This window comes from Aulostomus chinensis, chromosome 3 (assembly GCF_037954235.1).
Source record: "Aulostomus chinensis isolate RoL2024-O1b breed Wild chromosome 3, RoL_Achi_v1.0, whole genome shotgun sequence".
Taxonomy (NCBI): Eukaryota; Metazoa; Chordata; class Actinopteri; order Syngnathiformes; family Aulostomidae; genus Aulostomus; species Aulostomus chinensis.
In genome coordinates, this window is record NC_141322.1 from 7,918,165 (window position 1) to 7,942,760 (window position 24,596).

The following is a 24,596-nucleotide window of genomic DNA, read 5'->3' on the forward strand; positions in this document are numbered from 1 at the left end:
TACGTCAGTTAACCACTCCTTACCACTTGCTAGCCAATGCTATGGAGTTAAGGTGAACAGCTAGCTAGTAGCACATTCTAGCGTGGTGGTACAGACAATGAAACGTCGTGTAAAAGAGCTGACTCCTGCGCTACAGAATTACATCAATGTCACTGACACATGCTTTCAGTAACAAAGCTACACGAGTTTAAATATATTTAACTAAAATTGTTGGTACAGTCCACTACTGCCTACCTCCATGAAAAAGGCTCTTCTTCTCTCACTCATCTGGCGGATAGCAAACAATTTCAAGATGCATATCGCCACCTACTGTGGTCAAAAGGCTCACCGAACTGCCTTCGCTTTCTCCACCTTCATGGGTTTATTCGGATTCCATATCAAATTGTTGAAGAGCAGAACACTACTTACTCCACCAGAGTTTTTACAACGGGATGTAATTTACCCTTTATTCAACTAAAAATGATATAATAAACACACTGGTGTTTAATAATAATTATAATACCCTTCTGTGTGTCCCACACATTATGCCATTTGTTCCTAGAATTCTCTACAAATCCACTTACCTCGTTCTTGCCTTTCTTTCTTCCAGGAAATCCACAAGTCCATGCATGAAAATAAAACAAATTATGAATTCTTTCTTCACCTTCAGTCTCAAGGGTGGTGCCATGTGCCATCAAATTTTAAAAACTTAAAAATCCTAACTAATGAATAACATATCAATTTCTGACCTACATCAGAAAAGTAGACCCAATCCAGACAGAAAATTTGACAATCTGTGAATTGGCAGCATATTTAATGTCTATCTCATCATTTTCTTGAAAACTGTAAAACATATTAAAGATGTCTCTGCCCAAATTTTGTCCAATTGACACCAAACATACTCTACTGTACTTTGAAAACATCCTTGACAAATGGTCTGGTGTTATTTTTTTCAATTATCAATTTTTTTTTAATCTACATTTAAACAAAAAAAGAATCCTGTCCTCATGTAAGCTATTGCAGTGAGTGGAAAATATCTCATCTTCAGCAGTTTCTTACATACAGAGCAATCAAATTTGATGAAAATAAATTGCGTCTGTAAACAGCTATTTTCAAGGCACTATGATGTCTAAATAAAGTTAACATATTTTGACTTATAATACTTTTTCAATTTTGATACTTTGAAATCTGTCCTTATATGCATTTTAATAAAGTCAAACTTCAGTCTCAGCCTTCTACTTACTTCTACGCTGCCTCTTCCAATTTGCATGAGTTGCTTGTTTACGCAGAGAACTTTGTCCTCAGGTATCACTTTAAATGCATACTTATTCGTTCAACATTCCTTTCTTCTGAGGATGTTTATACAATATCAGTATTTTTGTTGATATTCATAATGAATTCACAACTCTGATAACTTGTTCTGGGTGGTGCAGATTAAACACACATTCCTACTCAGGTATGAGGCAAAACGATTTAAAGGGATAGTTTACCCCACCCCAAATTTAAAATGCAGTTATCATCTACTCACTGTCTTGTCAATAAAAGGTTGTCAGTGATTTTTTTCTGAACAATTTAGCATGTCTTGGCTTAATTCTAAGGTCAATTCAAAAATTTTATCAAGATTCTTATGGGTTTCAGGTGTGACTGTTCTGAAATTTTAAAACTTTGAGAATAAATTATTTCTAACCTAATTTATTCCATTTTAATTCTGTGCTCAGGTCTCACTTACAACTGAGATCTTCTTCTAATCCAATTTCCCAAAGTATACATACAAACATTAATACCTTAAACCTTAACAAAGTGTAACAAATTTCATTACTGGCAACACTGTCAACATCCAGCCCCACAATTTCATCTGCTAAATACAAATCATGTCAAATTCAGGTATATCATTTGGATTTCCATGTTCCTTTTAATCAAATGATAAATTAATAATATGTGATAGGTGTGATGGTGATAAGATAAGATGTAATTTTTTATTCCACATGTGGGAAATTTGATTTGGGCTGGAGGACATCAACATCAACAGCCACACACATGGACAAACTTGACATCACAAACCATCTACTTCTGGTGGCGCTGCTCTGCTGGTGACCTGGGTGTGAGTGCCATCTTATGATAGTTTTTGATCCCAAAAAATATTCCAGAAGTAAATATGTAACTATGCCTTCTTGGGAACAAATGAAGTTGGATGTTAATTTTCTGACACATCAGCAGAATGCACTCCATGCTTCCTTTCTGACTTCAATTTTCAGCTCTATTCACCCAACATTGCAAAAATTCAGTATGGATTGTATAATATTTTTCCATAGAAAGACTTACACAGTCTGCAGTAAGTGTGTAAAAAGCAGTCTGTTGAAGTACTGAAAAAATAGTGCTGTTAAAAATTCCCATATTGTTCATACTTTGGTTATAGTCAGCAAGTGATGACAGGTCTTCATTACAACGTGTTGTATATGAGACAGAGGTGAGAAGCAGCCATTCAGTCATAAAAGCCTCAAACTGGCAGGATGGAGTTACACATGATGTTTTACAAATGCAGGAGCAACATAACTACACATAGGACAACACACATAAAACATATAACAGGAAAAGCAAATGCACTGTGGCCTGTTGAATTTGCACTGCTGGAACAACAGCCACAGCTTGCATTTCACTCAAATAAAACACATCACATTGAAAAAGAATAGAGCAACCTGGAGGCTTGTCAACAGGTTAGAGATCCTATTTGAATTGTTGCATTTCAAATAAGCAGATCTGGATAGACAATCACATTTTAGCATATGCACAGTTTAAAAACATATTTGTTTTAAATAAATCATATTTCCTACAGCTGTGACAGCTGACATACACATATGTGACATTACATTAAATTCTTGAAAGGGATTCTCATCAGATTCCTACAAAAAAATCAGGTATTGAAAGCAACATTCACAAATATTACAAACAAGCGAATGCTTTTAAACTAAGCACCGTGGCACATACAGTAAAGAATGGCAGTGTGTAAAGTGTATTAAGAGTTTCAAGGAAAATGAAATAAATGCAAATATCTGGAACAACTAAAGATTGGCTATCAACAGTATTTGATTCAAGAAACTGGCCTCAAATAAAGTAATGCCCAGAATTGAGTTTGGAACCCAGGTTGATCTGGCTGAGGCTAGATCAGGATTCTTCACTCTTGACAGCTTTTTTCGCTCAGCTCATGCAGAAGCCGACTCAGGATTGCTTTAAGAGTTGTGTATGAAGACTTGTTTTTCTCTGAGGCAGGGTCCATCTTGAGGGAAAGAACAAATTCATTGGATACAAAATACACATCTTAGAATGATATATATAGACCATACAGTAGTTTAAAACTCACCTTAGTAAATATTTTTACTGTTTGGTTGAGAAAGCTGGTCTCCATTTCTTCAGGCATTGGTAGGAGATGAGCAGCACAGTTGAGGATGCACAACAGAGTGAGCCGGTGACCCTGTTTGTGGAGATGAGGAATGTGAACAGATGAAGGAGATACCATCACATTTTTACAATACATGACATTAAGTGTCCTGAACTGACCCTGGGGCTCACAGGCGTGTTTTGGCTAAAAAAGAAAAGATCATTGGACCTCTTCTTCAGTGTTTCATTTATCATCTCACATGTGTTACAGCTACTCTACTAAAAATGTCATTGTTAGAACAGAGATTCAATCTTAGTAGCATCTCCTTTTAGCTGCTCTGTCAATTGCTTTGACATGGGCAGGGCTCCTTCAGGTTTAAATAAGGCACTTCATATTAACAGTAGGTACTCCGAATCTGTACTGCTACATTTCTGATGACATCATGTGACAAGGTCTGCATAGGCATAAAAATACATACATTAACAAAGTGTAAATACTATGGCTGGGCTGTTTGAGGCAATATTTACAGGCAAAATGGTCAGTCACACAGAGAGTTAGAGGTAACAGTACAGGTTTCATCTGTGAACCTCATTCATGCTTGTGTTAGGTGACTTGAATCTGCCCTGAATCTCCATGTCAATCTCATCTGAGGACAGATGACAGTCTCTGATTTTGTGGGTAAGTACTGTTGACTGTCTTCAGTGTAAAGTCACTACAGTTTGTCCAGAAGGTCTCTAGAATGTGCAGCAGTGTTGTCAACCGCTGGAGGTGCAGAAATGTCTTAGTTTGTTGCCTTTTTTCTGTTTTTCCAAAAGACATTGTGCTTGTGGGTGGTGCCTTTGGAGTGGCAGACCAGGGTGGTGGTCCCCATCTTTAAGAAAGGGGACCAGAAGGTTTGTTCAAACTAACGGGGGATCACACTCCTCAGCCTCCCTGGAAAGGTCTATGCCAGGGTACAAGAGAGGAGGGTTGGGGCGATAGTCTAACCTAAGATCAAGGAAGAGCAATGTGGTTTTGGTCTCAGCCATGGAACCATGGATCAGCTCTCTACTCTCGCTTGGTTGCAAGAAGGGGCATGGGAGTTTGCCCAACCACTCCATATGTGCTTTGTGGATCTGGGGAAGGCTTATGACCGTGTTCCCAGGAGCACCCTGTAGGGGGTACTCCGGGCATATGGGGTGGATGGCCCCTTACAAAGGTCCATTCAGTCTCTCTACAAGGGGAAGTGAGAGTCTGGTTCGCGTTGCCAGCAGTAAGTCGGACTTGTTCCCAGAGAGGGTTAGACTCCGCAAAGGCTGCCCTTTGCCACCGGACTCTTTTTGCGGATGACATGGTCCTCTTAGCTCCATCAAGCCACGACAGCTCTTGCTGGGGCAGTTCACAGCCGAATGTGAAGCGGAAGGGATAAAAATCAGCACCTCCAAGTCTGAGGCCATGGTCCTCAGCCTGAAAAGGGTGGCCTGCCCACTCCAGGTTGGGGGGGGGGGGGGGGGGGTTCCTGCCTCAGGTGGAGGAGTTTAAGTATCTCAGGATCTTGTTCAAAACTGAGGGCAGTGATGCAGCTGAAACCAGTCTGTTGTGGTAAAGAGGGAGCCCAGCCGAAAGGTGAAGCTCTCGATTTACCGGTCAATCTATGTTCCAACTCTCACCTATGGTCAGAAGCTTTGGGTAATGACCGAAAGAACAAGATTGCGAAATGAGTTTCCTCCGCAGAGTGGCTGGGCTCTCCCTTAGAAACAGGTTGAGAAGCTCAGTCATTTGGAAGGGACTCAGAATAGATGTCGAGAGGAGTCAGTTCAGGTGGACGCCTCCCTCGGGAGGTATTCCAGGCATGTCCAACGAGGACGATGAAGACGAAGACAAAGAACTTTTTAGCACACTTACACCAAAAGCTATGATTTGTGCCAAATATAAAGGCTTTATTGAGTGTGGTCCAAAAACCCCGATCACTGTCTGCTTCGCACACTTCTGTTTTGGCACATCTGACAAGGGAAACCAACTACCTTTTCCAGAGAGTGAAGGGCCTTCTGTGGAGTTAGATTCTTCTCACTGAGGGATTTTACATCCTCGCTGCTGATTACAGGATCCTTCAGCTGCTCAAGCCAAGACCACATAAGACCGGCCAGGACCAGAGGATCTCGCTCCATACACAGCCTCTCCCAAGCCCCCTCTCTCGAGTTCAGCTCCATCTGCCATCACAACAAAGAGCATTTGGAATCAAATATCAATAAGCTAATAGGTGAATTGTTCACTTGTATAAAGATGTTGTGTAGACTTTAAGACACAGAAATACTCTGCTTTCAGAAGCTAAAAAAAAATAGTAATTGTTATGTCTTAAACTGATATCTCCCCCTTCCTTTTTCTCTACATGATCTACATAAATCAATGTGAAAATGTTTCTTTCAAACAAATGGATCATTCTCTTTGGCATAATGACAACTGTTTTTGTAACTAGTTGTGATGTCATGTCACACATACAAGCAAGTTAATCTCAGGGAAGCTCAAACATATAATCTGATTATTCACTGACCAACTGGTTTTATGTGATGTTGAATTTGTGGACTGTGTGTCAATGATGTGCAAGGCTTCCAACTGATGAAATGAAAAAAATACATGCACATCCAGTATCCAAATAGGATGGGTATTGAATCAGAAAGAACTGAGCAAGGGGGAAAAAAGAGGATAGAGCTGGAAATGACACATTTAATTGTGTGAATGGGAGAACTTTGGAGTGCTGATATTCTTTTTTTCCTCTTGCTCAAGTCTTCCACCTAGCAACAAAAACAGAATTACAATTTGCCATCTTAATACAGTAGTGCTGCATTTTTACTAATATTTATAGAAAAAGAACACAGTGGACATGATGAACTGGGTTGTACTGAAATCATCAAGCTACATTAGGTTTGACTGTACCAAAAAAAAAAAAAAACCTCTGGCTTGCTTCAGTGTTATTCTCATATTCTACAAGTCATGATAAAATGTTCTGATAAAAGTCATTAGAGATGCTAATCATAGGTGTGATACTTGTGATTTCAGTAGTACCTGCCACATTGAGATCTTGGAAGGGAGATCCTTGTCCGTCAGGTCCATTGCCAGAGCTTTGGCCACCAGCAGGCATCTGCTTTCTGGGGGGAGTTGTGACTGAATCGTGATTAAGGGAACCTCTGAGAAATCCACTCTGCCTGCTTCATCTGTTGATACGCGCATGTGTGGCTGCTCCTCAGTGGCTATCAATTTGCTCTTGGCTAATAAGGGTGGTAGTGTGGCATTGTAGTGCGTTTTTCCTTTCCACTCAGATAGATCTAAAGAAAAATTCTGATGACCCTTATGTAGTGGGTTTTTAAAAAATGGGGATCCACTGTCCTGAATGGTGCTCATAATGTCCTCATGAAAAAACATAGAGGTTGTAAGGCTGCTGTGAGACAAAGAATGCTTCATCAGGCAGTGGATTGTTGGGTTATTATTCTTCAGACATGGTTCAAAATGGTTCTGCTGTGTTCCAAGTTTGTGAAGGACAGAATCACTGTAACTGAGGCTCTTTATGTTGGAGAGAGCAGATCTCAGATGGATTGCAGCATTTTGCTGCCTCCAAAGAGGGTCAAGTTCATTATCACTGGCAAGAGGCTGGTCATGAGGAAGTCTGGATTGCGAAGCTAGAGGGCTGAAAGGACTTGATACACAAGGTGAAACAGGAATCCCCTTCCCTCTCATCTCTTTCCCAAGTTGCTGAAGTGCCTGCTGAGACACAGTCTTCTCCACTTCAGCTGTGAGGTCAGGGATTTCCAGCCACTCATCCTCAATCACCACCTGTCTATTCTCAGCAAAATCAATGAGAAGCCTGCACACCAACTGGACTACCTTTGGCACATTCTTCAGCTGCCGTGCCTCATAGCCATGCAGCAGGTGGCGCTGCCGGGTAAGGTACTGGGCCAAGGTGACAGCACTTGCTTTGGGTTCTGCACAAGAGAAAATGCTTCTCAGAGGTACCAGAAACTGAGCAAACTCCCTGACACACAGCAACTGGCCTCTGGTCTGAATGGAGTTGGGCCTCTTTGCTCTCACAAACAGGATGGCTTGGTCAGCACTCATCCGGGACGTGAAGACCAAGTAACAAGCCAACAACACACCTGCATAAAGAAAAAGACACATATAATGTCACAGAGTTGTGCCTTTCAAGTTTCTGTTCACACTCAGATGTCCTTTGAAAATGACTGACCGATGAGTCTTAGTGAGCATCTACACTTGGCTGGCAACAAATCCATACCAGATGCATGATTAAAAATTATGAAAGCTCAAATACTGTTTTTTTATTTGCATATAAATTTGGGAAGTGAGATTCAATTACAAGCTGTCATTGGGAAAAAATTTTGAAGGAGTAAATGTGTGAACAAATGTGAATGTTGAATGTGTAACAACTCTTACACTCTACTTTAGTGTGGTGTTTCCACAGATTTCTTTTTGATTTCCTTGACCACTGACTGAATTAGTGCTGCGTTTCTGTTATGTTCTTCACTTTGAGAAACACATCATATCTATCTCCTCCTCCCTCTCAATAAAAGACAAAACTGACACTGTTGTCTTTAAGAAGGTAAGTGCACTGCTGGCTGGTAAGGATTGTGCTCCATATTTACAACAAAAAAACAGAATAATTGTCATGCTAATGATGTCACAATTATGATGGTAATGACTGACACCACTTTTTTAAATACTCCAGTATCCTGTATCGTATGACTGCCTGACATGATGGAAAATGTTTGTCACTATGACTGATAAAAGAAAAATACATCAGTAAATACTAGTATTTAGAGTACTCATTCATGAAGAATAGAATATGTAATACACTCCTGATCAAAATCTTAAGACCAGTTAAAAAAACTGCATGAATTTGCATTTTGCACTGCTGGATCTTAGGAAGGGTTCTAAGTAGAGCTTCAAAATGCAAAAAGAAGAAATGGGAACAAGAGACCAAAAGTTGTGAGCAGGCATTTATTGAAAACAATAATTTAACTGAAATAGTTTAACTGTTCATCAGCTGATCAAAAAAGTGAAGACCAATTTTTTAACTGGTCTTAAGATTTTGATCAGGAGTGTATAATAGGGTCCTTCCATTTAGTAATTCTATACAAGTAATTTATTCAACAAAGTATTGAATTTGCAGAAGTTTCAGAATATGTATTGTTACCAATATGAGATGACTAATATCAGGGTGTGAATTTTGGTCATATTGCACTCGAGGAAATTTTGCACCGCAAACTTAGGGATTGCTACTTGGTTTAACACAAAGTGTGTATGCAACAAAGGAGAGGCAAATGCCACACAGATATATTCTCATGCTCCCTTCACATCATTACCCATCATATTGATTGACTTTTTTCTCTATCTACTTGAGTTGCATCCTTGCTGTATATGTGGCAGATTTTGTGCTGAGTCAGTCTGTGCTTGTGCAAGTATACTGTGCTGAAGCCAAACTCTTCCAACCATGTTGAGGCCAGACTAACAATAGTCAAACAAATAAGTCTTGAGGGGGCAAATGTGCTCAGGCACAATGTGGATCACCCACTGTGAGTAAGAAATATCTAGAAATATTCCAAGTTTTAATATATATTCAAATTGTAATTCAAGTGTATATTTGAATCGCTATCATGAGACCACTGCTGTCTGGCCACTGAGTTCTGGCATGAGCCTAGGCTGCTTCTCACTGTATGCATGCACATTGGAAAAGTCACTTCACACTCCTGATAAGTGAGAGGCTGTAATGCACCTGTAATTGTTTGCTGATGCCAATTAACTGAAGCCTCTCCAGAAGGGGAAGGGCAGGAGTCTCGTTGTTGCTACTGCTAATTTGAAGAGTGGTAACTGAGGTTGTGAGCTCTCACACCAAACATGTCTGTAGCAGATGCAGAAAGTGATCTGCAACCTGGGCCATTTGAACAGTCTTTTGGACATGTATGGAATACTTTGGATTTTGGGCTTAAAACTTCATTAAAAAAGTGAGAACAACAGACAAACAGTAATTAATTATTGACAAGAAGAAAACTGATCCTCTTATGACATCTAAGACTGAGGCACTTAAATTTTGCTGCTCAGTATAAGAGCAGATGTTGGAAATAGGCTCTACTAAGAAAAATCAGTAAACTCAATTCCATCTATTTTCTTCCGCTTATTCCTGTTAAGGGTCGCAGGGGGTGGGGTGGGGGCTGGAGCCTATCCCAGCGGCTATGGGCGAGAGGCGGGGTACACCCTGGACAGGTCGCCAGTCCATTGCAGGGCCAACATATATAGACAGACGACCATTCCCACCCGCAGTCAAGAGTATCCGATTAGCCTAGTCCCCAATTGCATTTCTTTGGACAGTAGGAAGAAGCCGGAGTACCCAGAGAGAACCTCCGCAGGCACGGGGAGAACATGCAGACTCCACACAGAAAGATCCCGTGCCCGAGCCGGGACCCAAACCTGGAACTTTCTTGCTGTGAGGTAACAGTGCTAACCACTGCACCACCGTGCCGCCAGTAAACTCAATTCAAATTAGGGAAAATTGAAATTGGCGTTTCAGTATTAACACAATTCACTAACATTTACGTATATTAAAAAAAACCACATGGCCATTTGTCTTCCCAATAATTATTTGTATGATATAATACTGCATTAATTCTTATTCTACCTCTTATTTATTTATAGTCATCAATAACCATGTCAACTAAGACGAGAAGACTTACTCTGAACGTATAAATCATGAATTAATTTTTCCCTTTTACTGAAGGTGGTGCGCTTTTTTAACTATTACAGTACAATTGTAAAATAACGCCATTTTAATGCTCAAAATAGAAAACCTAGTGGAGTTAGACAACACATGTTTTTTTTTTTCTATTTGGAAACAGTCCACTTCATTCTTAGAGGAAATAAGGATCAAGGAAAGAAACTAATAAATCTGGCCAACTCATCACTGTCCCGATGGATTGGTCTGGTTGGAACTGCTGGAGCGCAAAACCCAATGGAGGGCAGCACAGAGCAACTAAAGTAAGCCTAGACTCTGATTAATTGAGCAACTCCAATGCTGGGAAAACAACTTAGAGCATTTTATGTGTTGGTCCAGGGTAAGGCTATTAACCCAAGTGATAAGCTCACAAATAATTCATTAATGATGTACTCCACAGCTTTAAAGGTGATGCTGCATTAGCGATGCTACTGTAGGTGGTAAGCCCTGCACGCTACTTGGCTACTGCTGATGAGCTATAAATGGAAACATACCATACCGTTTGCAAATGATTTTTTGTTGGAATAACAAACCTGTTCTTCCCAGACCAGCATGGCAGTGGATAGCCATCTTGCCCTCTTGGACAGCAAATGACATGACTTTGACCATGTCAAGGATGGTAGTCAAAGATGCAACACCATAGTCTTTCCAACCAAAGTTGTAGTAAAAAACTGAAATACACAAAGCCAGAAAACACAATTTACCATCTACTCGGCCATTCTACACAATTGGTACAAAGTCTGTGTTGGTGAAAAGATGGAATCTTTCATTGTTCTTTGTAGCTTATATGTATATAAACTAATATCCTGGTAAAATTCCTAGTAATTGCACAGTTAGGGTTAGCCATTCATGTGGAGACTTCCTGAGCCCTATCTTAAGCATGGCACAACCTGGCACTAGGTCAAGCACAAGTGTCATTGCTAATTTCCAGTTGCTGCATATGTGGTTTTCATGCCAAGGGCCCTCGCCCTTTAACTTGCAAGTTAATTTGTGGTCCACCTGTATCTACAGTTGCTAAAGTATGTTAGTGAGGTGTAGTCTGGTACAACCAGCTATTTTGAGACACCAGAAAACATTTGCACCATAGACCAAAAAGACGCTGATCTTTGGTCAGGGGCTGAAGGTGTGGAGTGCTATATAAAAGGGCGCATCGATCAGATGAGCAGATGTGCAGCAAGGCAATGCAGTTCTATTGATGACCAACAACGTGGGTACATTGGCTGCCACCTCCTCCCAGGCCTGCCTTTCCTCCAGTGGCTTCAGTGGATGCCTTCTGCCCGAGTATACGAACGTAACACGTGCACACGCCTTTACCTGATGCACAAGGATGTCCATTTCTTCAGATGAGAAGTGCTCTCTTCAGTTGAAATGCCTGCGCCACTGAAATAGCAACACGCCAAGTCCTGGCGCAACCTGGGCTTTAAAGGGAATGACAGGAGGTACTTTGATTGGTTTGACTGATGTCTTGCCCGAAACACATTATGAGTCATTAGATGTCTATTGACTGCCTTTGTGCGCATGCTCGACAGTTTTTACTGAGGTACCCTACTTAAGTAGAATGTCCAGGTATCCCTCGTTTACTTGAGTAACTGCATTAAGGATACTTTGCTTTGAAATGTAGTGGCATCATAGATCAAACACTGTACTTTCACAACCCTACATTTATCTAAATCCAACAGTTTTCAGTTACTTTTTTCCAAATAAATTTGTCAAAACCTTTTGAGGATGATGTACTTCTTCCGTAAGATGATCGAGCAGCACAACTGGTACACCACACATTAACGTGACCTTTAGCCGTCAATAGTTCAAGGTGTGAACGTTAAATCAGATATTGTAGATTTTTTAGAAATTCCAGAAATCCAATGAATAACCCAAACATTTTCTGGAATTGATCCCCCCACCCCTCATCACTTTCAATACAGCAAGTGATCAAAGAACATGTGTGATTTTATTTTTTAAATGCATTTTTTGTCTGCACAAACTAAGATGGCCCCGATGTACAGATTTCCTAACTGGATATTACATGTGTATGATGAACTTGAAGAGAAACAAAATATTTTTTAGATTGTTTAGACTGGAGGTTTTATGGAGTCCATTGACAGACTATTCAAAATGCAGCTGATGCTTTGACAATGTGACTTGGGTAAAGATCTCAAGAGAGCTTGTTAAGAAGAACCAATCCTCAAAAGAAATGTGGAATCCCTAAGTAACTACTTGGTTACTAAGAACCAAATCACATGGCAGATGTAGGCAACAGCACAACCTTGCCAGCACGTCTAACTTAGTCTCTTGTGTAAGACCTTCTATGCACATAACACCATCTATACATGATCCATCCATCTTCATGTAGGATGCAAATATTTTAGGGTAGCAACATGTACAACAGATGACTGGTGTTCTACACAGACTCATTTTGTACCTCTACTCTCCACTTTGTACAAATGTGGAAAGAGCTGTACTCTTCCTGACACACATGCAGGCTGCACTACTGATTCAATGCCTACTTGTGGAGTATACACTCACTTTGTAGATCCTGATTTCCTTGTGTCATACTGTACATCTGAACATTTCATGGTAACATCAAATCAGAAAGCATCACACGAAACCCGAGACAATGGGGTAAATTACGGCCTGCTTCCAGTCTCTGAAACAGTTATGATTAGTGTTGGAGCTCCACTATCGACATGAACACAATGGAAGCAATTAATGCTTGTTGACTCAACTGGTGACTTCTACAACTCACTCATCTGCAATCACACAGCACTCTGAAATTTTTTAATTAACACTGAGTTTAAAAAAAAGACTGGAGCAAATGATACAACAGAGCACAAGCAGAACAGCCCTCTATGTTGCTCTCACCTATATCACTAAGTAGTAATAAGTAACAAGCCACTGAGATTAAACTCCAGGGCATTTTTGACAACACCTTTCATTTCTTTCCCAGTGCAATGACTGCACTAAATCACGTAACACAGGAAAGAAAATACAAGAGAAAGGGAACTCCTCATCTACTTCCTTTGGTAAAGCGATCAATCTGCTTTGATTAGCAGGTTTACCAGGGTTTAAAAAAGTATATGCATTGGGGGAAAGTGGTATAGGTGCTGGAGGGAAAACAGAGAAACTCACTGCCTGCTTCCATGAAGGTTTCTGGGTGATAGGTGAAACCACTCTCCTGCTCCAGTGGGTTGCCACAGCTGGCGTGTTCTCCAGGCCGCTGCAGGTTTATGACTGTCTTCAAACCACACCTGAGTACATTGATATTCCAAAATAATGTTCAAAAACTTCTGCACTGTGTACACATTGATATCTGACAAAGTGTTATTAAAAACACCAAAAAGGTATGAAAGAAGATCACTGTACCTTTGAAATTGTTCAATTATATTATATTTCTCTATGATTTCTCTGGAAGGCCTTGCCATAGCTAGCAAGTTGTCAGTAATCCTGTAAATGAAGAAAGATACAAAAAATTTGACAGTTGAGCAAAAATGTTGAACAAAGATAAAAATTTCCTTAGGACTGTTTAACAAGTGAAAGTTATTCAAAAAAAGTGACAAAAAATGTTTTGATTTATCCTTAAATACTGAGACACTGAAAGCATGAAATTCGTGAGACAAGACATACCAGGATGAGTATAATCCTTTGATGGCTTGCTCCTTGTCACTCCAGCGAGAGGGGTTTTCATATTTACAGGCTCTCCCTCCACAGGCCATGGAACACTGCATGTGACCAGGGATGACATACCTCAGGGTCTCTCCCATTTTGGTGTACTTAGCTGTAGGGATCCTCACATTGGCTGTGAAAAAGTAAAGCAGCAATGTAAATGTAATCACACAAGAATCAAGTTGAACTTATACAGTAGTTCAGAGTGTAAGTCATCATCAAAATCCTTGATGCAAAAACACTGGTTATGTCGTCAATAAGGTTACACCTCCTTGTCTTGTGCTCAGTGAGAGGCAGGTTCACACTGATGGCCACCATAACTCTCTGGGAGGAAGAGAGGCTCCTCAGGGCCAAACTTCACCTAGACTGCAGGATCTTCAGCAGAATAGGCCTCTTCCTGCAGCCTGTAATCTCTCCAGCAAAAGAGTACTGGACTCTCTGTTGATGCATCTTATAGCAAGGCTATGGCACTGAGGCATGCAGTGCCAGCATTTCACTGCTGTAATAACATAGGTTTGTGGCACAACAGATCTGAGCCCAACCGTAAATCATCACACAACAGTCCCTAAATTGCTAATAGATGCAAATACAATTTATCAGCCCAGTAGCGACATTTTAGGGGTCACCATGACAACCATTTCCATCAGAGGGAGGTCGATGGGGCAGGTGTATGCACACACATCTCACACAGATCTGAGTCAGGAAAATGTTGAAGCTGCTAGTCAATAGGAGGTATACAAAACCTGTACACACAATAAATATCTGAGCATGGGCAAGTAAGACTAAAATACTTCATGAAAACCTGCATGTCAACATGTAAATGGATCTTTCCATAAAATATAACATGAAAAGATGAAACATACCTCACCATTTCCAATACACTTGGAAAGTGCTCAAGTTTCCTTCAAAACATCCTTCTTTGAATTATGTGGAGTCAAAAGCAATAAAATTACGAACTGTGCAAAAACAATGTTGCGGTATTCTGGTCAAGTGAAGATAGAGATGCACACACTCCCATTAAAGGACTTCATTATGTATTGATGTCTCAAGAAAAAGTGCTCTTCCTAAGACTGCAAAAATGAATTGATGAGACACCATCTTAAAGAATGTAAAGGCATACACATGTACCAAACATATCTAAGGCCCATCAACCTGTAATGAGTTACCAAAATTGTAATATATAGGGCCCTATTTTAAGCATGGGGCATAAGCTGGGGCTCTGTTAAGTGCAAGCCTCATTGTTAGTTTCAAGCCAAGACATTTTTTCCACAAGCCCCCTAGCCCTTAAACTAGCAAATTAACTTGTGAAAAAATGTTTGAAAGAAAAATATTTGATAAATTAAGAAAAGTACAGGAAAGAAATTATTTTAACTTTTTGGCATCTGGGCCAGTAAAAATATACATTGGGCCAACAGCAAATAAAGTTATGTTGGTCACTGCACATTGTCTGGTGTGTAAGAATACCAGACCAAGTCAACATTTTGTGCAACAGCAAAGCTAAGAGATATAACAATGCAACACAATAATAAAGTTATGCCAATAAAACATAGTGTGCTTGCATATTTTGTAATTCTGTCTTGAATGAACAATTGCAAAATTCTCAGACAATTTACAGTTTCCATTTGAGCTTGAGAAATGACCATCTTTGTTCTTCCGTCAAAATTAAACAGCTACATTGAGCACCTACAGTCGCTATAGGATGTATATGAATTTTCATATTTTTAATTAAAGCATGTAGAGACCTGAAACTTCCATATAGTCAAGGACAGTGGCTTTCTAAATAACCAGCATCTTTCCCTATGCAGTTTGTGTGCTGCCAGGCTCCCTTACCTGTCTCCATCTCCATGCTGAATTCGGCACCGCAGGCTCCACTCATAGAGTAAGGGAGGTCACTCAGTATGCTGACACCAGCTGCCATGGCAGATGCTGAAAGGTGTGGAGAATCATTGTGACAAAGAGAGGAGGAAAAATGTCAGCTTACAAGCACAGGCTACTAATAATGCAAACAGTCACAAGGTCTGCTCACAAGTGAGACATAAAACGCATGAGCAACGTTGCCTGGCATGGTAACCCAGGGGAGAGAGAGGAAACATACAGAGTGAGCCACAAGGTCAGCAGCTCATGTATCCATCTAACAACTGGGGACAACAATATGAACTTGGAGTACCATCAAGATCAAACTAAACTGACTCCAGAGTCAACTACACAGAGCAATACTTGATTTGGACACCTTACTTATGTAGCCTGAAACAGTTCATGCAGTATCACATGGACATACAGAAGTCATTTTAACTCTAAGGACCAACTGCTTCTCAGATTTCACCCAGAGCCCTAATCAACTTCATCACTTGTGCTGACTAGTGCTGCAGGAGTGAAACTCTGCACCTTCACTGTCCTCTGCCTCACTGTCATAAATTAACTATTGAGCAAGATCAGTGTGCCACAGATGCTTACTTTTTGAAGGGCAAAAGATTAACTGACCTTGACTTTTTCTTGCCATTTTGCTAAAACCAGTAAGGATGGCATCAATAATTGAGTGAGTTGAGCCTGCATAATTTGTCAAGTTTACGTTTAACGTCATAGCATTGTGACAAGGAATGAAAGAGAGACAAGTTTCATAACAGTAAACTTGCAAACTGTTACTATAACAAATCATAAATCATAAATATATTTGAATATTCATGGAATCAAAGTTAGCAGCAGTCTCTCAGATGCAGCCATGCAGGTGCAGCATGCAACCTATGACAGGAAACATGGTTACAGCTCTCCACAGCACAAATGGCTACCTCCATTTTTGATAGATTGGATTTTTAAGATATGAGACTGCAGCAGATGGGGGGGGGGGGCAGTAGTCTGTAGGGGCTCAAACTTTACTGAAATATTTCCATGGCATGTCATTCAAAATTGGTGGCATTTTATGCCACGTGAGAACAACAAAATCCTCCAAGGGGGGCACTGCTGAGCAATGAAGGATGAAGCAGTAAGACATGTGTGTGATAGCTCTGATGAAATTCCTCCTCTAAATATACAAGCCTCCTATCTGCACAAAACTACTCCAGGTCCACATACAAAGATTTTAGCATCAGATATAGAGGATAAATTGACCATGAAGAAACAAAAACCCAGAGAGGCCATCAACATGGAGCAGTCACTGACCAAGCACCAAGCTCAATTTAGGTGTTGTTTTCTGACAATATGATTGAGGAGCCATATTGAGGAGCCAAACACATCAAAATCATGTGGTTTCAGCAGCTATTGTTACTCTATAAAGTTAAATCGCCCAGATGAAAGATGACTTATGTGGCACTACTGACACATGTATATGATTGGAATATGTGGCATTCAGAGATAAGCTGGGAACAAGTTTATTTAAAAAAAAAAAGTTGCATTCAAACCCTACAGCATTCAAGTAGACTACGGATACACAAAGTAATAGTATCTGAGAGTTGGAAAAGTCCACCACACACCACTTGAACTAGGTCACCTCACTCCAGCCCATCAAATCAAATTAGACGAACAATGCACACCCCCCCTCTAATGCTCTACATGAAAAAAAGAGGCTGTGATAATGCTGATTCATAATAAAGGGAAAGATCAAAAGGAGGTTGCCCTCTACATTTAATTTCATTCCTTGATGTTGATGGAAAAAGTACTTGCCAAGATGCAGTACTATTAGAATGAACCCCTAACTCGAAAATCAAGTTCACTCGGACCAGACTGGCTTTGCACGACATTGGCGCTCTACCCTTAAACTCAGAGAATTTTTTAAAACTATGTATTCAAAGACAGGAGCATCCACTGACTTTGTCATACACTTGACACAGAGGAAGTGTTCAACCAGATCGGATGGAATAACTTTTTCGTTGTTCTCGTCGTCGTCCTCCGCTTATCCATGTCCAGGTTGCAGGGGAAGCAGTCTCAGCAAGGAAGCCCAGACTGTCCTCACCCCAGCAACGTCCACCAGCTCTTCCGGGGGAATCCCGAGGCGTTCCCAGGCCAGCTGAGAGATATAATCCCTCCAGCATGTCCTGGGTCGGCCTTGAGGCCTCCTCCCTGTTGGGCATAACTGGTATAAGCGGTATGCAATATAAATTTGGCCAACAGTAGAGGTTTCATCATACTGCCCTACCACAAAAATTTAGGATGTCATTGAATTGCGCATTTGTTTGTCAAAATGGATGCGAGGAGTGAGCGCATGAAGGAGGAGGAGATTGTTAAAATGCTTGTGCAACATCAATAGTGTGGACATGGTTTGGATTTAAAGTGTCGGATACTGAGCAGAAAAACATTATCTGCAAAGTATGCCAGGCAACAATGATTACACAGAGAGGTAACACGAGCAATCTGTTCTTCCACCTTAAGACAAAGCATGTTGCTGTAACTAAAACTGTTTTCTTTTGGGGCTTTTGAGGGAGAGGCAAAGTGCACTAGTGTCTGGGAAGGAGGATGCTCTGCCACATGAGGCAACTGGAATCCTGAAAATAGCAACACCAGCAACAAATCACACATCCTCTTTCTTGTTTGCAGAAAAATGGTGCCGGTACCATCGTTCGTGTGGACTGGTCAGGATGTAGAGCTCTTGTTGAATGTAACTTTAGACTACAAAACTTCAAAATTACAAGAAAACATTGCAAGTAAATATGTCGACATACTGACTCTCTTTTTAGGGCACTACCCCAACGCATCTGCCAATTTTCCTCATCAAAATGAGGACATAACATGCACCATCCTCACAACCAAGCTTTAGGCAGTTCGGGGGAAATACAGAGGTGCTATGTGTCTCGATGACCAACCGCGCACAGCACAAAGACAGTCCGAAGTACTGCTCCTGAGCATCACTCCTCCAATTCACATAATCTTTCATTAGGTATGGGAGCAGAGGGTATGTAGGATTCCCAAGTAGGTACACTGGTATGGCCTCTTCATCCTCAACTATTTGCTTGGGACATGGTGGTATTTTTCAGCTCTCAGATGGTCGTTGAGTGGAATTTGCGAAAGTGAATGCTGTCAGGCCACTATCACATCAATGAAAGAATATTTATAATCACAGATAGCCTGAACATTCAAACAGAACCTGCCTTTTCAATTGATATAATTTGTGGAATTTACAGACGGTGGTTTTATTTCCATGTGTGCAATTCACAGCACCTATGCATTGAGGGACTCTGTGTACCTCTTCAAATTTCTGAACTAGTTGCTGTACAGACTTTTCAGATATGGGCAGTTTTATGTACATGGGACCTAAGTGGACAGTTACTGCCTCACACACCTCCCTTACTATAATTGAAACGTTTGTTTGGGAGAGACCGAAAGCATTGACTGTCTTACGCATTCTACCCTTGTCAGACTGATAATATAAGGTGCAGGCAACTTTTTTTATGACAGCAACAGTAGACCGCATTACAGTCATCTCACCCTCAATGTAGGGACGCAGAAACTCGGAGAGTGACAGCAGCGATGACATCCTAAAATTTTCATGCCACTCCTCCAGGAAAACCACTTCATTTTCAAAGTTCTCCCAACAAACAGCTGTTCGCCCAAGTCGAACCCAAAACTGGCGACACTGGCAATCACGTGGTCTTCATGTTGGAGGGAGGAGAAATCTACAAAATTGCTGACCTCTGAGCACTTTTCTATCACTGCTCCTCAGCTGTATTTGCAAATGCAAACATACAAAAATAGTTTGCTCCAACACTGCTGCTCTGAATGCATCCATGATCACAAATCAGTAGCCAAAAAAAAAAAGTGTGAACACCGGTTGCAAACATGAGGTTAAGCATTTTCTGTCTCATGTTGTGATGGGCACTGAAAACGCCATTTTGCCCATTTTACACGGCAACACATAAACGCCGTTTTCCGTAATCTCCACTCCGGCCAGAGTTTTTAGAAAGATTTGTTTTAACAGGCAGATTCCACGTTTGCATGTGAACAAAGGGTACAAACAAAGAGAAATGTCTCAGTTTTTTAAAATATCCGTGTACGTGTAAACAGGGCCCAAGTGATTCAAGACAAAAAAAGACTGCTGCAAACTTCATATATGAATTTTAAATCTGAATGTGAGCCTGATTGAACCTATGTCTTTGCAGCTACCTCTCTGTATGTGAAATAAAAATCCAGTCCAAATAAGAAATTTGAAAAAAAAAATTAAATTAAACTGATCATGTATATTTTATGTTTATTTAATAAGCATTGTGCAGTTAATTGCAGCCTTGTTTAACTTTACACAGCATGCTTATAACCTCAACAATAACAATAAAGAAGTAGTGGCTAACCTAGAAAGTTTTACATGGGTTGGCAAGGGATGCAGTAAGTGGGAATCCCCATATACATATTCATACATGTAAACTGTACTGGATTTATATGGAAAGAAAATGAAAAGACAGCAGTGGTCATGTGGACAAGTGGTCCTGCTGGAATTACAGTAGAACCCTCTTGCTCCCTGTCAACATCATCTCCTCCCTCATCAGCCTCCTTATCATTCCCTACCTGTCTCTCTCTTTCAGAATCCTCAGCATTCACTTCTTTTTCCTATTCTTCACTCATTTCTTCATCTGTTCCTCCTTCTGTGGCCTTCACCTGCTCTGACACTCTTAGTCTCTCCAGTATACTGTCTTCTCCTTCTTGGACTGGTAAATGACAAATGGATTCATTTTTAAAGAGCGCCTTTCTACCTAAATCTATAATCTTCTAAAATGATACACCTTTGATAGTTTTCATTGTTTATGACAAGTCAGAGACTCACCTATCTACATATCTAGACTTTTGCCCTGCATAATACATCATATTATCTACACTTGAGAGTAGACACACTATTATCATTTAAAAACTTAAATCAATTGTCTATCAACAATACTTATTTAAGCTTTGGTCATGACTTTAATCAACTGACTTCAAGGCACATTTAAGTGGAACTGGTAAACTCAAAAATCAATTCTCAAAAGGCAAGAAAGATGGGTTTAAAATGGTAAAGCTTATATACATTTTTCTTATTGTCCAGAATTGATGTATCATACATATGTCATCACTTTTAGGTTTAGGTTTTAGGCTTGTTCAGTTATCATACTGCAATGCAAAATCCCCGAATCCAATCTTAAAAATTGAATAGAACTATCAGATCAAGTTGTTAAAAATTGAACAGCAGCAGCCAAAAGAAGGGCTTTGAGTGGACATGTAAATAATTTTTTTTTCCAAATGAAGATTTTTTTATTTTGCACTGTTCTATAATTCATGTGCTCACTCTGATTTGACAATGGTTTTAGTCAGAACCACAATGTGTTACTTTGAATAATACACAACACAAAGATCTGGTGGTAGAAAAAAAAGTTTGTCTGGTATAATTTTCCCACATTTCCAGCTACTATCCATGATTTAATCATAAATGTGTCTTTTTTATGTTGTACATTTTCAGATTTTTCTTTTTAGGTTGACTGATTTTTGCTGATTAGATTTTCTGTCGAAGAACTATATTTGATAGATTACGAAAACATAAAAATTACAGAAAATATTACTCTCATGGGTTCCTCCAAATTGCACTAGGTAACTGGATCTTTTCTTACTTAACTCTAATAAGAATAAATAAAAGTGTTCTCTAAATGGAAACAGGTAGAAATAAAATTCTACGGAAAATAGGTTACTGTATATCTAGTTGTGTCTAAGGTTGTGTTCACACCAAAAGGCCCGTTTTCTGATTCAAACTAAAGCAAGAACAATACATTGTTGCAATTTCTAAACTGGTCTGGTTCGCGTTCACAAAGGCCAAACTCAAACGGTCCAAAAATTGTCACATGGCAGCAAAGCCGTTCCGTGATTGCTTATACAGTTAAGGCGGGTAGACAACAAATCCCTTGCAATTTTTAATGTACATCATGGAGCATCGTCTGCTCATTTTCATGTTGGTGCTGATCTGGACTGCATATCAGCAGACTTTAACGGACCACGCATATGAATGGCTGGGAAGACTGCAGCAATTAAATAATGTACTAATAATGTATTAATGCACTGCATCATGGCACAGTATGCAAAATGTACAGAGGCATAAAATTAAAATCTCCTAAGAATCCGAAACACGTCTCACAAAATCATCTGAGTCCAAAAGAGGCCTCTACAGAGCCAGCAGCATCTTGACAGCTGGTACTCACCCATCATCAGCTCTTCTCGCTCTTGCCCTCTGGGAGGCACTACAGGCCCCATTACAGCTCGAATCTCCAATCTGAAAAACAACTTTCTCCCAAGAGCCATCACTGAACTGAACACTAACAATCTGCAACCCTTCCCTACAGCTACCACTTTTTGCTTTATCATTTTAATCACTAACCAGTTAACAGCGAAGTTGAGTATCTAAACCACTTAAAATATATGTTTTTCATATGAAAGGAATTTTGTGTGCAAATGACAGCACAAGACACATGACAGCACAAGGATTCAAACACATTGTTGGATCAGACACATGCCTGCACCAGAAGAGTTTTAAATGCTGAGCACCTCTGTAACCATCTAACTCTATCAAAGCCAAGACCTCAAGTGGCAGAAACTATTAACTACAAAATACTGACAACTAATTAAGCCAAATAGTTAATAACCCACTACACAGTTCTCCTAATGCAAAGCTGAGCGTGGTATGGTCATGGGCTAAATCCACATGATAAATCTGCCTGACCCGCAAGATCAAAGACAAACCACGACAATTTACTTTGTAGGGCTGTGTACTGCTGGTTGGTAATACTGAGCACTGAAAATGTGGCACCTGTAATTACTAGGGTGCAATGTCATCAAGTTGTGCAATTTCTCTGCCTCTGTAGTTTCTCTTTGAGCAGGGCAAGCACCTCAACACACACACACACACACACAGCGCAGGTCAGAAGGGCCATGATGAGTTGAAAATTGCACTCTTTTTACAGCAATAAATCCTTCACAAGAATAAGTCAAAGAGTAAATATTAAACCACCTGTTCAACAAGCAGATGCAGAAAAAAATGACATTTCTACCTACTTTGTCAGCTGTCATGTTCACCAGACCACAGATGATTGATCAACATCTCTAATCTACAGCATGGTGGCGGGTCTAAACCAGTAGCTGAATGGTAAATGCAAGCGATTATGAAAGCCTGAGTGATACTATGACACTCATTTGCACACGTGTCCAAAATACTCAGCCACTCACTAATAGTGAAATGCCAAATGCTATATACACACGATATAGAAACATGAGTATGCACTGCCCTCTGCGTAAAGTGTTGAGTGAGGCTGGGCCCCTACATGACCAGCTGCTTCCTCCTGTTCAATATCAGTATCCTCTACTGACATTTAAAAACAACAACATAAATAGGCCTCACAATGGTCGGATTCAATACTGAAGTCATATGCTACACTGTTTCTGTTAACCTGGGGTCCAGTTGATGCTTGTTCGTTTGTGAAGGCTTCAGCTGTCATCAGGTGGCCAGGCTTTGCATTGAAATGTCACGAGCAAAGAGTACAAATTAATGTTTGGAAAGATAATTCAGCGAACGCTCAAAACGGTAAATGTCAGTTCTTCGGCTAACGTTTTGAATGTCGATATCTCAGAGCTAGCTGACCTTATGTTGTCTGTACACTTAGTTTGAAATTCAGTTTCATTGACGTGTGACAAAGAAAATTTAACATTAGATCAACATCTTGAATGTTGTACAGTAACTGCTTCTAGTGTCTGGTACTGATGCTGCAGCGCTAAACCTTGGCGCTGGCTTATTAGCTTAGATTTACAGTGTTACATAAGGCTAGCATGGTAGCTCTCACAGACCTGACTTACCCGTTTCCTATCTGGCGAGTCCAGAGGTCTGTTAGAATATCTAACATCGTCCATGTATATATATCTACACTAAGGTTGTCTTGTCGGTGACACGACAAACCGGAGGTTCCTCTAGCCACATCGTTTTGTCAGCTAAGTCAACTAGCTGACTAGCTAACTTAGCATAGCAACCTGACGTGTTGTCATGCATGAGTATGACGGCCCAATTGCGTCATGTGTATTTAAGCGTTTGTATAGGCCATTTTATTAATAAGATAACATTTTGATATCCTCACTTTTGCATTTATTGTATTTTGATTTATACTCGCTTTTTTATATGTTTCAAGTAAAGAAAAGTTAAGATGACAAATGACGATTTTTTTTGTGTCTCATGATGCAGTTCTGATTATTGTAGACAGTGGATAATGGTAAGCAACTCCAACATACTTAGACCAAGGTTATTCATGAGCATTTCTCTTTTTTGTGACAAATGCCTAGCATTCTCTTTTTTTACACACATAAAATGTGTGTAGACCCAAAATAAAGCAATAGTGTGGTCTTTACCCTAAATATTCTTGCAGGGGCAATGTTTTTAATGCTTGTGTTTACTGTGCCAATCTTTTATATGCTTATACTGGCCTTTTATATCAATGGTTCAATTCACTTGTTAACACAGAATGTTCTGTTTATTCCAGTTGTTGTGCTTTTTTTAACATGTATCTGAAAAGAAAGAATAGGCATGACAAATATGCAAAAGTAGAGGGATTCATGGAGTCACATCATATGGGTTAGTAAGAGACCATTTTGTGCTGGCATTATCTGCAGGGAAAAGGGTTCATCTTCTGTTAAAAGAAAGAGATGTAATACTTCCTGGATCCACTGAAACAAAGTGGAAGTGTTTCTCTTTTAACACCCTACTTTTTTTTTTTATTTCAACGATTTTCTTTGGCAGTGATTTTGCACAAAATGCCCGATGGCAGTCATTTCCTGTCCGGCGCTGTCACTTTCTCTCTCACTCTCAGCCTGATCGTGCCGGTGCGCAGTGTGCTTACTGTCTCGCGGAGC

General features: G+C 40.1%; 1 protein-coding gene and 1 long non-coding RNA gene across 9 annotated transcripts in view; one reads left to right on the forward strand and one right to left on the reverse strand.

The window, feature by feature from the left end:
• Positions 1 to 896: 896 nt before the first annotated feature.
• ptpdc1a (protein tyrosine phosphatase domain containing 1a) lies at positions 897 to 23,745 on the reverse strand. Of its 8 annotated transcripts, XM_086198437.1 has the most exons (12): positions 21,908 to 23,518; positions 20,256 to 20,395; positions 17,573 to 17,822; positions 15,600 to 15,695; positions 13,731 to 13,902; positions 13,470 to 13,550; positions 13,236 to 13,354; positions 10,643 to 10,780; positions 6,398 to 7,482; positions 5,359 to 5,544; positions 3,338 to 3,448; positions 900 to 3,253 (listed from the first exon to the last, which is right to left on the reverse strand). In XM_086198437.1, exons 4-12 carry the CDS (start codon positions 15,685 to 15,687, stop codon positions 3,152 to 3,154), a joined length of 2,082 nt encoding a protein of 693 aa, XP_086054563.1. In that variant the 5' UTR covers positions 15,688 to 15,695; positions 17,573 to 17,822; positions 20,256 to 20,395; positions 21,908 to 23,518; the 3' UTR covers positions 900 to 3,151. The 8 variants fall into 8 exon arrangements, with proteins under 8 accessions (XP_086054559.1, XP_086054563.1, XP_086054558.1 ...); XM_086198432.1 differs by lacking the exons at positions 17,573 to 17,822; positions 20,256 to 20,395 and adding an exon at positions 23,553 to 23,745 and having other exon boundaries at positions 21,908 to 21,989; XM_086198438.1 differs by lacking the exon at positions 20,256 to 20,395.
• Positions 23,085 to 24,596, forward strand: part of LOC147267545 (uncharacterized) — a 29,081-nt gene continuing 27,569 nt past the window's right edge. The window contains exon 1 of the long non-coding RNA XR_015112041.1: positions 23,085 to 23,283. This is a non-coding gene — a long non-coding RNA (uncharacterized LOC147267545). The remainder of the gene's footprint in view (positions 23,284 to 24,596) is intronic.